Genomic DNA, 14,504 nt, shown 5'->3' on the forward strand with positions numbered 1-14,504 from the left:
GTGATTGTATTATTAAAATCACACCTCAGTGCAGATAAGAGAACAAAACAAATGAGTTCAATTGTGTTCTCGTTTCTCGTTAAAGGCACCAAAATATGGCAACACGGTGACACAAACCTCGACTGTGTGTATTTTCGTGGTGTCATAGCTCTTCCCTGGAGCAGCCAAGGTTAGTTTCCACTGTGTGAGCAGCTGCTGCAGTAATTTGAGGGATGTATCTAACAATCCCTGGTGGGTGTCTTGGACCTCGCGTAGCAGAAAGTTAGTGAATCCAAACAAGACGTCATCACGCCAGTCGGGGAAATCCACCAGGAGACTTTGCAAGGAATTCTGGGCTATGAGTCGAAGCTCGTCATCCATGTGGATTGTCAATCTGACAAACAAGATGAAAAAAAAAAAGAAAGACAAAAATGAAACAGGTGTCTTTATAGGAATAAAATTAAGTCAGGTGTTTACTATCCCCGAGGTTTAGTTTGCGTGGAGATTTCTTGGCAGGCCAGATTTCAGTGCAATCTCAGGAACAAATCAGTCATTAAGAAACTGGTCCAGTAGGGGCAATTCTTTAACTCAATCATCTTAAATTCACCTGTAGCTTAAAATAATAAGAGTGGTCAAACATTCAGGTGTTTCAAGTCTGGAATACAGTAAATGTAATTTGAGCTCTCCCTTTTACCTTCAGAAACAGAAAACTGCTTATCTGCTTATCTATCAGCTATTTAAACTGCGCTAATGTATATGAAAGCTAATGTAAATACAATTCTATTGAAATAGATTGCTGATTCTAAATGTTTTGAAGTTTTATAAAAAAAAAAAAAAAAATGTATTTAAATTTAAATTGTTTCTAATTTATAATACAAAATCTCCTCCTTTGAAAATACTGCTGAAGTCCTGGCCCTGATGTGTGAATATCTTGTGAAAATAACTTTATACAAACCAGGTTAAACAAACTGTTGTAACATTTAATACAGGTTTAGGCTGCATGGTATTTGAGTCGGTCAACAATTTGAGAGTTTTTTTTTAAAAAATTTTTTTAAATAAACATTAATAACAGTTGATAACATCTCAAAGAAATTGTCTTATCAGGCAACAAGGTTATGCAGCAAAATCTTGGCTTTCCTTATGAAGGAATAACTCACCGAGAGAGCAGGTCTATGAGCTCTGGCTTGGACATCCCATCGGGCAGGATCCGAGGAATGGCAGCAACACATGTCCTAAACAAGTCGATCTTAGGCTTCCTTTCGCCTCTGAAAAGGTCAGATTTTAAGGCTTTTTTTGGTTAGTGTGCTCAACTGTCAGTCGATAAGTGAATTTGAATTAAAGAAGGTGCATTAAACATGCCTCTGTTGAGTCATTCTGGACTTTTGCCAACTTAAATTTTTTTGTCAGCTAAAATGACAAAGAGTGAACATGTGCACTTACGTGATCATGTCCTCAGGCTCCTTGTTCAACATCTGAGCGTTAGTCATCATCATGCAGCGTCCCACCTCCTTGTCCAGGTGTCTGAGGATGTTGTCAATAGCCTTCCGCACATGAAAATAATACTGTGACATACCTGTGGAAGACGACAGAGAAACATCTGTTGATATCACGATAACTCATCTGCAAATGTCCATTTGATTCCAACTGCAGCTGGTGTGGACACACACACACACACACACACACACACAGGCAGTGTGTCCCAGGACTAACAGCTTTGTGAATCAGCGAAACCATAACATTTTCTACATTCCTGCCACTGCTCTGTCCCCCTTACCAATGACTTTGGCCTCCTCATCTGTCAGCGTTTTGCTCAGGTATGTCTTCTTCACTCGGAGTGTGTTCCCAGAGGGCAAAGTGCAACCAGTGTTCGGCATGGGAGGCTCTCCGTCCTTCTGCTGCAGTTTATCGGCTACGACTAGGAATGCTCTCAGACCAATATTCATTCTCTGGACAGGGAGAAACGATAAGCTGGCAATTATCGATGTTGCATTATTATGTCTATAGGATTTCACATTTACTTTAACAGATAACCAGCTGAAAGTAGGAGGAATGACCTTTTCCCTCTAAACTCTGAATTAATGTGAGGAAATCAGGACACTTTATCAGAGAAATACAAAGTATAATTACTTCTAAATTTAAAAAAGGGGTTTGTTTTTCAATTTTACTATGAGCCAAGTCTAAACAATCATGTAAACAAAAGTTGAATGTTGAATACGTACTTCAGGATTAAGACTAAAGGCTTTTGCAGGTTTTCCTACACAGAGAAGGTCAAAAATAATCTCTTTCATTGCAAAATCCAGTCGTTCCTGTAACGAAACAAGTCAAAATGTGTTTAATGAGATCATCTGGCGAAGTCACAACGATCACTAATCATTTTGGTTTTATCTGAACGTTTTGATATTAAATATGATGTCTGCTGACAGTATAGTATATACATGTGTTTACCTGTGCAATGAACTGGATGATTTTGACAAAGATATTAAGGGGCATGTCTCTTGGTACCACACTGCGGGATCCTTTGGGGAAGAGTGTTGTTACGATGGTGTTGAGACGGCTGTGGACAGAATGTGAAGAACACATTATGGAAATATGTTGAGCAGGCGTTTAAAAGTTTTGTATAGGACTCTATTCCTTGAAAGGCAGTTTATTTTAAGACATTTATTTCGGGCCTAATTAACACATTTAAAAAGTCTGGCTGGGCCCGTCTGGGATTCATCAAGTGAGCTCAGGCTAAAAATAACATCTGCAAGCTGCAGATAAACCTGTCGATAAAGCTCCTACTTAAATTTACTTTTCCATTCTTACCCTAAATCCTAGGAAATTGTTCACGAATATTTTTTGTGCTAAAATTTTGTATAGTGTATATTAAGTGTCATCAGATTTTCACAGGTATCTATTAAGACATAAAAACACTGTGAAAATGTTCTTATTTTTGCTCTCTGGAAACAATTCAAGGAAAAATATGAATACAAAAAAAAAAGAGTTGAAAGATTTTTACCCCTGTGTTGCAGTGTTGCTCTCACACTTGATTCTGATCATGTAGACCCACAACAAGCGATACAAGGACTCCAGTGCAACTCGAGCCATTTTCGGGTCTCGACTCTGTAACAGAATTACAAAAGAAAGTCAATGACAGCACCACTTTGCAACAAGCTCCAGCCTGAAAGGCAGTTTATGTTAGGTAATATAGTAACTATGCTGCATGAATACAATAAAATACCAAATAACAGTGTAGATTAACACACTTCTGTTTGACGATGATAAAAAAAAAAAAAAATTACAAAAAGACTAGCTGGCTGCTGGTTTCCAGGTTACATTACCTTCAGATTGGAGAGGCAGTTGTTCAGGAAAACATGCCATCTGTTGAGGAAGAACTGTTTCTGGCTGACACACAGCAGGCAGGTCACCAGTGGGTAAAAAGCCTGAACAGAGGACAGCAAGTGTTAAGGTTGTCTATTCATATATTATTTTGTTAAAAGAGCTTCATATTGACTTAAAAATGATAAAACACTTACAGTCTCTATGTAAAATATTTGAGCATGTGGACAGTTATAAGTTATCTCTGAGCCATGTCTCCATAGATGTATTTTGAACCAGTTGCCTAAGGAGGTTTTCTCATTCTTTATGCTTTTTGCTGATGATGCATCTCTCGTAAAATGTAGCTTTCAGTCATTATTCCTGCCTCTGGGGAATGTTAACGTCTGTAGGAGCGAACTGCTATTTCATAAGGGTTGTTGTTGTTTTTCTATGTCCCTGTGAACTACGGTGGGGAAATGTTTTATTGAAGACACTGTAGGGGGAAGGAACTTCAGATAGCTTATATACTGTATGGCTTTCATGCTCTTGTTTTATGCTTTGAAATAGCAGCCTGTCTTCCCTCATAAATTATTGTGTGGACAGTAATGTTGTAAAATAACATTACACAAGTGTGACCTTGACGATTCACAGAGCCCAGAGGCATCTGAGCAATGTAAGTATGGAGCAGAGTGTCAGAGCGAAAACAGAGGCATGCACAAAACAAACACACCCAACAATCAGTGTCAAATTTGTTTTCTGGTCTGTTACTAACCAGTGAGTGCTTCTTTCTGGAGGACAAGTCCAGGGTTGTGTCGTACAAGCTGTCCACAAAGTTCCTCAAGCACGGGACGTTCACCTCGTTTTTCACAGCCTAAGACAGTGTCACACCGGGTCACATGAAAAGAGACAATCCTCTCCACTGTGGTGATATTTTTCTATTTAAATGAATTATTGTGTAGAGCATACGACATTTATAAAACAAAAAAACCTACCGCTGCGACAGGAACCAGAATCTCAACAAAGAGGCCAGCCAAGGCATGTTTAATGTCCTTGTCTTTGACTTCCAGAAAAAAATGGGCACACTCCTGCGAAAAAGAGTAGTACATGGTTTAACTTAATGTATTAGTGTGCTATGGTATGCGTATGTAATCCACAAACTACATGACAGAGCAAAAAGGACAGCACATTTTTACGATGCTGATAATTTATGCACAATTTATAGCACAACAGTGATATTGGAACATAAAAGTTTTAAAACACAAAATTAAAAAGACAGCCAATAAATGAACAAAAAAAAGACAGAATAAACATTTTAACATAAATATGTTTTTACTGTATCAGATTACATGTATGAAAGACATTTGGAACCTATTCAAAAGACTGAAATATTATTCAATTATTGAGGTCAGTTGTACCTGCATGAACTGAAAAGAGGCTTCAAAATCCTCGACGGGATACATCTTTATTCGGAATAACTTGACCCCCATGATGAGGCTAATGGTACTCTGGACTACATATGGACTCTGCTCTTTCTGCCGCAGCTCCTTTAGCTCAGTCATAAACTTTTTCTTCACAGCAGGAAACCTGAGAAAAAATAAATAACCACATAAGATTCTATATAAAGAAATGCCAGCACAGCTCAGTCAGACAAATCCAAAATCAGCCCTTGATGTGACTCGGAGAGAAAACGGTGACAATATTCAGGGTGCCCATCTCCCAAAAATACCATCCCCCGCGTCTCACCCTCTGCATGCAGACAGCGAGTCTGTGCTTCAAGATTAAATCCTTGTCCAGCACCTGATCCTTTTCCCAAATTGAACCAGAGAAGGGATTCTTCAGCTGGTCTAAATTTAGAAGATAATTTATCATGGTGCTCATATGAACCCTTCTTAACCTCCTCTCTGTTGGCTAGTGCTGTATTTGAAGGAAAGTGAATACAGCTGTTTCTGCATCTTCGTCATGTGAAGGGAAATAGTTTATTATATATTAGCACATTAAAGCTTATTTAAACAGCACCAACCTCACTAAAGATCCCCCAAAAATAACTAATTTTAGTTTAATGGTTACATCTTTAACCTTTTTCTTTCTTTCTTGACCTCACAGAAAAGTAAAGATGTACGTATAAGTCTCTTAATGAAGTATCTCCTGCGGGAAATTGAGGAGAACACACTTTGGAAATGAGGTATGCAGCATGCTGACCCACCACATCTCTTGTTTTTAAGGTTTTGTTCCTTGCTGCAATGATCTTAAAACTTCAAATAAACAGACATCAATTTCCAGTCCTAGTTTGGTGTGAAGGGGACCTGTCTCAAAGTGTGTCCTTGCTGCAGTGCGTTCCAGTCTCTTGAACTGGGGAATGTTTCCAAAAAGGCAACACACTGATGTGATGTGGCACGACACCAAACCCCAACAGAGCAGAGAAAAAAGACTTGACATCCAACGAAGAAAGATGTGGATGAGGAAAAAAACAATAACATTCAATCATGTACACTTACTTGGACTGGGCTAATACTCCTATGACTTCAGCATAGAGGTCTGCTACAGTGTGCATGTTGCCAGTGTTAGGACCATGATACCTGTGGGGAAAAACAATGTAAGACAGAGAAAAGAAAAACTTAAGAGAAACTGAAAAAAAAAAGAAGAAGAAATAAAACGTGCTGGAAAAGATGAGAGCTTACCCCTCTTTGTATCTAAAGTGCTTAAAGGCTAAGTTAATGACTTCATTGACCAAACTGTCGAGGGCCGGGTAGAGCGACATCTAGTTCAGAATCAGGAGACATAATATCAACAGAATGAACGCTGGAAAAAAGATATTCAAAAAATAGCACCACTGGAATGTTTATTCTGTCAGCAGCACGAAATTAAAGAAGCTCTACTTATATGAGTTTTATATCATCAAATAATAATTGAAGTAGCTTTTGTGGACTACAAAGTTGAGTTGAGTCACCTGTTTCAAAACTTCTATGAGTACAAGAGAGAAGATGAAGTCAATGGCCAAATCCCTCCGTTCAAGTAGATAATCTCTCTGCTGTTCATCGCTGTAAGGGAGAGGAAACACAAGAGGAACAGGTTTGCTGAAATCATTCAGGACATGTGAGCTTGGCATTGTTTTGTTTTTTAAATTTTCTACAGGTGACACACTGAATGCGGCTTAATGAAGCTCACTTTTTGGACTTGGTGTTGGCTCTCGGCCGGTACTCGTGCAGCTCCTCCTCCAGTCCGTTCTGTCTTTTGTACCAGTCGAACAAAGTGCGCAGGATGGAGGGGAGACTGTATTCAGCCAGAGAGCTCATGGTGCTGATTAACTGAAAAAGCAACACATACGTCGTTCAAATGCACATTAGTTAACAGTTAGCAGTTAACAGTCCAAAGTAAGAGATAGCGATCGGTTTCCTTTGTTTATTTGCACAGCAATTTCAACAAAAATTCCAACAGCACATGATGATTTATTGACATTTCATCATGTTTCCAAAACTTAAATGCAAAACGGATTTGAGAAAAATGAGGCAGCTTTAAAGCAAAACTTAAATTACATTAAGGGCGAGAACTGAGATTGAATGGTGAGCTGGACCTCGTTGGGGCTATGCAGTAAGAAAAGGTGCCCATGGGCCAGCCTCCCTCAGTCTTTGGGGAGGGAGAGGGAACGGAAGGAACGGGCCGGGCCGGGCACACAGGAAGGGAGGAGAGTCTGGTCGGACTGAGGAACACAGCGAGCCCTTCATTCAGCACGAGGCTGCAGAAGAATCCTGGCTCTGTGTGGCTGCTGAATGGCCTCGCGCAGCAGCACAAACACACCTCTGTGGCTGTGAAAGGGCCTTCTCTGCAAAGCCACAGACCTGCTGGACACACCTAGTGCAGAGCCAGTGCCAGTTCTCAAGGTAAACACTCCTGCCCTTGATGGGATCTGAAAGACCTTTGGGATGTGAGCGAGGCTTTCAGCCATCGACACTTTCATGTTGCAGGGCATCAGACTAGAGCAGTGTTTAAGATTAATGGGCCAAGAAACTCATAGGGAGAAGCAACACGGTTGTTTAATGGTCTTTTATATAGTAACGTGAAGGTTTTCATGAAAGATACAAATATCATCTCATGTAGTTATCTACTTGTGAAATGAATAGTTTGTTTAGTAAACAGTGTCCAAACCTTCAATATTTCTCTGCACTTACTTGGTCAAACTGAGGATCTTCTCCCCTCTGTAGTGACTTTGTTAATGGCTTTTCCTGAAAACAAAACAAAAAAAAACAAAAGAACATTTTCAACTTTGTATGTTTACTTAATTATATAAAACAAAAAAGAGAAAAGTTTTTGGGGAGTTTTCCTGAAGTTCATAACTCCGTCAGCCCTGTCTGAAGACTGTGGAGTATTTTTGAACAGGAACTCATCGCAGCCCAGTTAATGAGAGAGCCATCAATCAGTGAGCAGGCCGGGTCACATACAGCATTGGAGACAGGACATTCATGACAGCTCCCATTATTACAGTCTTCTATCATCTGAGATAAAGAGAGATTTAGGCTCCATATACTTATCTCCTGCTGAAAGGACAGTCCTGTACATGGCTTCTTGACTTCTGTGTGATATCAGTTCAATAATTGCACATCCTATTTATTAATAAACGAAAGCTGAATAGGTTTAGATGTTAGCGGCTGTTAATCAGGGCGGTGTGTCATGAAAATGAAAATTCTTCGCAACCCGTCACTCTCTGCTTTCTGGGATTTATACAATTTACGCAAAACTCTAAAACAAAGCTTCAAATTTGTGTGTTTGTAAACTGGCTAAATAGTCTCAATAAAACACATTTTAGCTTCATAAACTATATCTGGTTTAATCTTTAATCTACAAATAAAACTCCCTCCCTGAACATGTACTTGTAATCTTCTGAGAAATGCTGACAAAATTAAATTAGGATAAATCAATAAAATTACTTCAATGGTTTCATTTTAGTTTTTTCAAAGATATTTAATGCAGCTTCAGCAGGGAATGCTCCAGCCCACAACACTGGTCTGACTGATGTATCTATAACACACAAGTTATAAGAGACCGTTTATATCTGCACTTAACCCACAGTTGCCACCTAATCTAGTCTTGCACAAATCAAAGCATCTGCTTTCTTTGACTTTTTTGCTGCTCTGCTCTTCCAGACACATCCCTTTGCCATCTCATCGGCTCGACAGCAAATCACAGCGCTGACTTGCTGATTAATCCAAAGTAGCTAAGTGTCTACTATGTGTGCCACTGACATTGCGTGGGATGCGGGTGTCTCTCTCTCTCTCTTGCAGCTGGAACACCAGCTAAGCCCCATGGTCTGATGAACCTTTTAGTTTTTAGACAAATGCTTGCATCCGAGGAGCCCATCTGTGCTACAATGACAGACAAGTCAATGCCTGTTAGACTGCCTGACTTTTATGGATTTTACCGCCCTACACCAACACTGTACCAAATCATCTCACACATTTACAGCATATTTTACTGTTTATCTACTGTGACTTAGTTATCATTTATATGCTCTTAATTGACCTATTAAATATATTCTGTGTTTGAAAAACGAATACAGACTACTGACTATTGAACATGATAGATTCTGTGAAACAAACTCTCCTAAATGATGAGGATGAACTATATACCAATATCGACAAGGTCAGGCTAAAACAAATTTCACAGCCAGTTCTCCTCTGAGAGGAAAAACAACCAAAGAGATCGTCCCTGCAGTCCTCTGAAGGGAATTACAACCAAACGAGGGGCCACACACTTTCTCTGAGGTAATTAACACTTCCCTGCAGGCTGAGGCCGGAGACTAACAACTCCCTATAAATCACAGTCCCTAAAACTCCAGACAGCATGTCCACAACAGGCACAAGAAAGGCCACAAGTAAACCCACAGGGTATCAGACATGTGTAACTACTGCTGGTAAACAATGCAATGGTGCCTTAAAGCAAAATGTATAGACATTACAGCTGAATGTATTTTAGTTCATGTTTTGATTTCTCCTTGTAATATACATCACTTGATCATCTTTAGCTGATTTGTCAGTGGACGATACTAACATGGTTCTCGGAGCAGGTGGTGAGCGGCGCCCACATGAACACACAGTGTCTCTTCCCCACCTGCCTGAATGTCTGTCAACAGAATTATTTATGACAGCTGTTGTTGGCAGTATCGACAGGCTCCAACCTCCACCGGACAAAAAGTCTCTTGGGGATTTTGTTGGCAGCTTTTACCTTCATCTGCTTTGCCAGAAATGACCATTTTTCAGTATCTTCAGTTACGATATTAAGACAAAGTCAGAAAACAATAACTAGAAAAGACAAGGTTATTGGTCAGTTTCAAATGCAAATGATTATTTAGGGAAAGACATACAAATAATATTCAGGCTGCAAGTAGTTTACTAATCAAAATATCAGGTATTTCTTTTTTCAATTAATTAATTAATTGTTTGGTCAATATAATATTAGATAAAAGTATAAAATGTCCATCTTATTTTCCGAGAGTTAAAGTTTTCATTTTGTCAAATGTCCTGTGCTGTCCGACCAACAGACCAGAACTCGAACAAAAAGCTTCAAGTCCTCAGCTTGGAGAGTTTGGAATAAGCAAATATTTTATATTTACATCACATTAACTGTCAAATATATAGTTATCAATCGACAAATCATCATACATACAGAAAGCATTTGTAAATCCCCCATCGAGTTTGTAGCAACTATTGGCTATCAGTCACAAAACAAAATCCTGAACAGCCATTGTGACCGTTAAAAAAAATAAAAAAATAAAAGTCCCTGATAAAAATGTATCTTAGATTTCTTCGGGTCCTTTAGTAACTGTCATTACTTTTGATTTATTTTACTTGTACACGAGTCTTTTAAAGTGTTTTAAGTACAGGATCTAAATCCTTCCACCAGTTTGTAATTCATTACAACCAAAACAGGTATTTCAGGCCTTTCTGTCAGGCTTCCTCTCTGACATCGTTATTGTGGTTCGCATCTTGCAGTCAGAACATCGACAGGAGCTCACAAGATGATTAATGGGGCAGCAACAAGAAAATAAATCCCTGATAGTTATGGTTATTATTATTTTTTCAATATTTGTTTTTTGTCTAACTGAAAAAAGGGTCCTCAGTGGAAATTTGATTTTGTTTTACCAGGCTCATAAATTAAACAGATCAATAACAACCAATCCCTACATGACACCAAGAACAGTAAACCTCAGGAGCCCACTCACCAGCGGCTCAGCCATGATGATGCGGATCTTGTGCTCGGACATGGTGGTGAAGTTGGCGAACAGGCTCTTGAGGACATACTCGCCCGGCTTGCTCTCCGGGTCGACGCTGATGGGCATCATTGCTGGGGGACCTTTCTCTCCCTGAGGACAGCAGACTGGAGGGAGTGGAGGTTTAGTGTATCCGTTCCCCACGGGCGAGGCTGTGGAAAACGGCACAAGATGGGAAACACTTTTGTAAAGTGAAACACAAATGAGTGGGACAGGATCAGCCACAGTTCTGTTCACAGAAAGAGATCAGCAAAGAGGCTATTGCTGAGAAGTTTCCAAACATGGACAAAAAGTTCCGAACATGTCGAGCATTCCTGAGTAAGACTGTCCAGAGGGCACCGGCCTGCCCCGAGTCTGCTCTTTCTTTCCTACTGCACTGTACATATGGAAATTAAAACACCATGGCCGGCAGCTGGTGTTTTCATCTCGTACCAGAGATGTCATTGCCCTTTGAGGGAAGCAAAAATCTTGTGCATGTGACCATCCTTCGGCCAGTGTTATGATGTGGCCCACGTTGAATTACAGATGGCTGAGGCTAAAAAAAAACATTATCTCACTCACAAGTTAATATTTTACTTCCATGTTTCACTCTGCTACCTCCAGATACAAAAGTGCTAAATATAGTAAAGAAATGCACACAAACATCTCATTAGAACTGCGACATTTTCATTTAGCCTGAAACTCGGCAACTTGTAACCACAAGTCAAACTCACCAGCTGCAAAGAAATCTGGTGTCAAATATTCAGAGGACAGAATAGATTTACTGCCTACCAGTTAGAACCACATTTTCTTCAGCTTCGGAGAGTGTAAAAGAGTTGTGTATGTGTGTGTGTAATAAATATGACTGAACAGAAATCACATCAGCAGCAGTGAAGTACAGCCTGCACTATATCAGGTACACATTACTGTACCTCTGTCCAAATCATATATCAAACACCAGACAGCATAGTTAGCTTTTTGGTTTTGGTCTCTTTACTGTGTAAATTATAGAAACTGACTAAAGAATAAATGTCACCTTTCTACATATTCTGAGACTGTTATATGAAGGGCTGAATGGCTAAAATAATGTGAGATTAAAAAAATATGTAAACAATTACTGAAATAGCCCAAGATGACCACCACACCTATCGAAAAATGTTAAGAAATCTGAAACACTTTTGAAAGAAGAGTATTTATTTGTATAAAGTGTAATAAAAATATCTTTAGACATTGGCCTGTTCTGTTAATAAAGATTAATTAATGTCCACTGTAGGCCTGAGTATCATATACAACATATGAAGGCTGGATAAGGCTTGAAATTCAGTTGCCATTATGAATCTAGTTAAGCTGTGACTAAACAAAAAGCTAAAATATGTAATAAACAAAGTCTCAGATAATTAGCATTTTCACTTAATGATTCATGCTTATTTTTCCAAAATAGGAATCAAAAAGCAGAAAGATTTTCCTGCATTTCAAAAGGCTGAGAGGTTAAAGACAGCTTTAATGAATTGTCTAAACTGTACTCAAACCTCTTCACAGGCAGCTGAAGGAAAATACAAACAAAATGAACAAAAGGAGAGTTGAGATATTACACAAATGTCCAATCAGCATTTTGCTTTTAGAGTATGTAGCACTGACAAAGCTGCGTTATAGAAGCTGGAGAGTCGCTTCGGTACAGGAAAAAAAGTTTTCTTCTTCAGGTCTTTTGAGGACACAAAGCATTGGGACATCTTTCGAGGAATGTCCAGCATGTGTGACAACCTTCGACAGCTTTTAGAACATGCTTCCCTCACTCGTGGCAACTCAGCACCTACCCAGACCCTTGATGAAGCTGATGACGCTGGCCTTACTCCAGCACACAGCTGTCCCGTCCATAGTGGGGAAGGAGGATATGGTATCCAGGATTGCCCTGAATCAAGACAAACGCTCGCTAGTAAAATCCAACAATTTCCATGTCTTGTGTGTCAGCTGGCTCTGTCCTCCTGGGTTTAGTTTCCATGGCGCACAGAGCCAACAGCGGGTGTGTTTTAAAAAGTGGGAGTAAGTGTTTGGTACGGGAGACCACGCAATCTCTAGATCTCTCTCTCTCTCCCTCTCTCCCTCTCTTTCTCTCTGAGCTGCTTCTGCTATGGCTTCCTCTAGCCTTGTGACCAACCGGTGCCGTCCAAGAGTGAAGGTCAGCCGGGAATTTTTAGCTGAGGCACATCACAGTGATGAGGTCCAACATGCTATGGTGGCATAGTTGTGCGACTATATTTATCCGGGGGTAAACACTATACTGCCAGAGCAGCCCTCCCCTTTCCTGCGTAACTGTGATCCTGAAGCACGAGGTACAGACAACCAGAGTGTAAACACCATTCTTGATCTGGCACAGCTCCACCACTCTTCCCTTTAAGTGTGGACTGACAACTTTGGCTTTAAAGAAGAAGATCTACAGTCATTAAGGCAAAGATTTGAGTAACTTCCCAGCAACAGAGAGTCTGTATGCAAGTACATCTGAATTATAAAACATTTTACAGGGTCCAACACTTTTAATAAAATTAATTCAACTCATTATTTTGTTCAAATGTTCCCATGTCAATGACCTAAACTGGAGATAACAGATACATAAAGGAACCAGTGTGCATATCAAGCCATTTTCTGTTGCTTTGGGTGTTGTACGAAGTCTCAGACGTGACATGTGACTCTGCAAACAAGGAGCTCGGGCACAGCATGCATTACATCATCACCATGCTGGAAACACCCTGAGCATGGTGGTACTCCCTGGAGGACAGTGCAAACAGGCTAGTAAGTGTCTCTCTTGCACGCATATGCCAAAATACACAGACACACACATACAAATAATGTAGTCCACGGAGACATTTCCACTGAGTAAACAGCCACTTTAGCAGCCGCTTGTGAACAGAGTGGGTGGATATTTAGATACCACTGACCTCTGAACTGGACCAGAAATTCCAATATCGACATTCAGCAACACTTTGTTGAGCTTCTGTATGAAAAATCACTGACACTGCATTTCTGTGAGTGAGTAGTGGGCATTGCATGCTATGTAATTATGTAACGATTATTTCCTCCCACTGTTGTACAGTATGTATTTATTATTCTTCCAGATTTAGGAATAATAAAAAGTGATCCACTAAAAGGAAACAAAAAATGTTGTTGGCTGGTTTAGGCCAAAGGAAATAACCAGATTCCCTGTTAGCCAGATGTGCCCCAATGACTATATTTATGTAATAAATTGAAAGTGAATGGTTATGAGACCATTTAATCTAGGACTTAATTTGCTAAAAATACTCAATGGATACCCAATAATTTTTATTACAATAAATGCTGCAAATCCACTCAAATGATTTCCGGAGTTTAAGCGGGAACTATTTCTGCTGAAGTATTTATCAAAATAGAGGCAACAGCTGTGGCCAATGGAGCAACATTTTAAAACTAAAACAACTAAAACATAATCACAAATTCGCTATTTGAGTGTCTCAAGAATGGGGAAAGTGAGAGAATTATGACAGACCTCTGTGAAAAGCAGATGAAAATGACGGGTCTCAAACTATGTTCAGTTCTGTTTTAGCAAACTGATATTATGCTGGAATCGGCAGCCGGCTGCGAGAGAGCAGGTCAGGCCATAAGTCCACTTTAAAAAGCCGGCATCTGTCCAACTAAATACAAGGGATTCCTCTAGCTACAATTTAAATTACTGTGGAAATACTTTTTTTGATCTCCTCAAAAATAGAGCAGAAGCACTGCACTGCTAGATGAAGCTAAAACATGAAAGAAGGATTTGGCCAAATGGAACACAGAAACTGACAAAAAATAGACAAAAATCAATTAAACATTAACATTTTAATTAACAGTAAAAAGAATAAAGATTAATAATTAAACAAAAAAAGAGCATTTATGAGAATTGAAATGGAAACTGAATAGCGTGCTTGACTACTCATCAGGAGAGAACTGCTGTGCCCGGCTCCCAGCAGCTCATCCCCTG

General features: G+C 39.6%; 1 protein-coding gene across 3 annotated transcripts in view; it reads right to left on the minus strand.

Moving 5' to 3' along the window:
* Positions 1-14,504, minus strand: part of frya (furry homolog a (Drosophila)) — a 42,344-nt gene that overhangs the window by 22,519 nt on the left and 5,321 nt on the right. For all 3 annotated transcript variants that reach the window (XM_069161251.1, XM_069161253.1, XM_069161252.1), the window contains exons 2-18: positions 10,490-10,689; positions 7,443-7,496; positions 6,442-6,581; positions 6,224-6,314; positions 5,955-6,034; positions 5,772-5,852; positions 4,692-4,860; positions 4,269-4,361; positions 4,049-4,147; positions 3,300-3,401; positions 2,978-3,081; positions 2,425-2,533; positions 2,199-2,285; positions 1,754-1,925; positions 1,420-1,552; positions 1,137-1,244; positions 118-373 (exon numbers count right to left, since the gene is read on the minus strand). In XM_069161251.1, coding sequence (XP_069017352.1) covers positions 118-373; positions 1,137-1,244; positions 1,420-1,552; positions 1,754-1,925; positions 2,199-2,285; positions 2,425-2,533; positions 2,978-3,081; positions 3,300-3,401; positions 4,049-4,147; positions 4,269-4,361; positions 4,692-4,860; positions 5,772-5,852; positions 5,955-6,034; positions 6,224-6,314; positions 6,442-6,581; positions 7,443-7,496; positions 10,490-10,689 — 2,078 coding nt within the window. The remainder of the gene's footprint in view (positions 1-117; positions 374-1,136; positions 1,245-1,419; positions 1,553-1,753; positions 1,926-2,198; positions 2,286-2,424; positions 2,534-2,977; positions 3,082-3,299; positions 3,402-4,048; positions 4,148-4,268; positions 4,362-4,691; positions 4,861-5,771; positions 5,853-5,954; positions 6,035-6,223; positions 6,315-6,441; positions 6,582-7,442; positions 7,497-10,489; positions 10,690-14,504) is intronic.

The sequence above is a fragment of the Embiotoca jacksoni genome, unplaced genomic scaffold (assembly GCF_022577435.1).
Source record: "Embiotoca jacksoni isolate LCO1_2020_lvr unplaced genomic scaffold, fEmbJac1.0.p SCAF_28, whole genome shotgun sequence".
Taxonomy (NCBI): Eukaryota; Metazoa; Chordata; class Actinopteri; family Embiotocidae; genus Embiotoca; species Embiotoca jacksoni.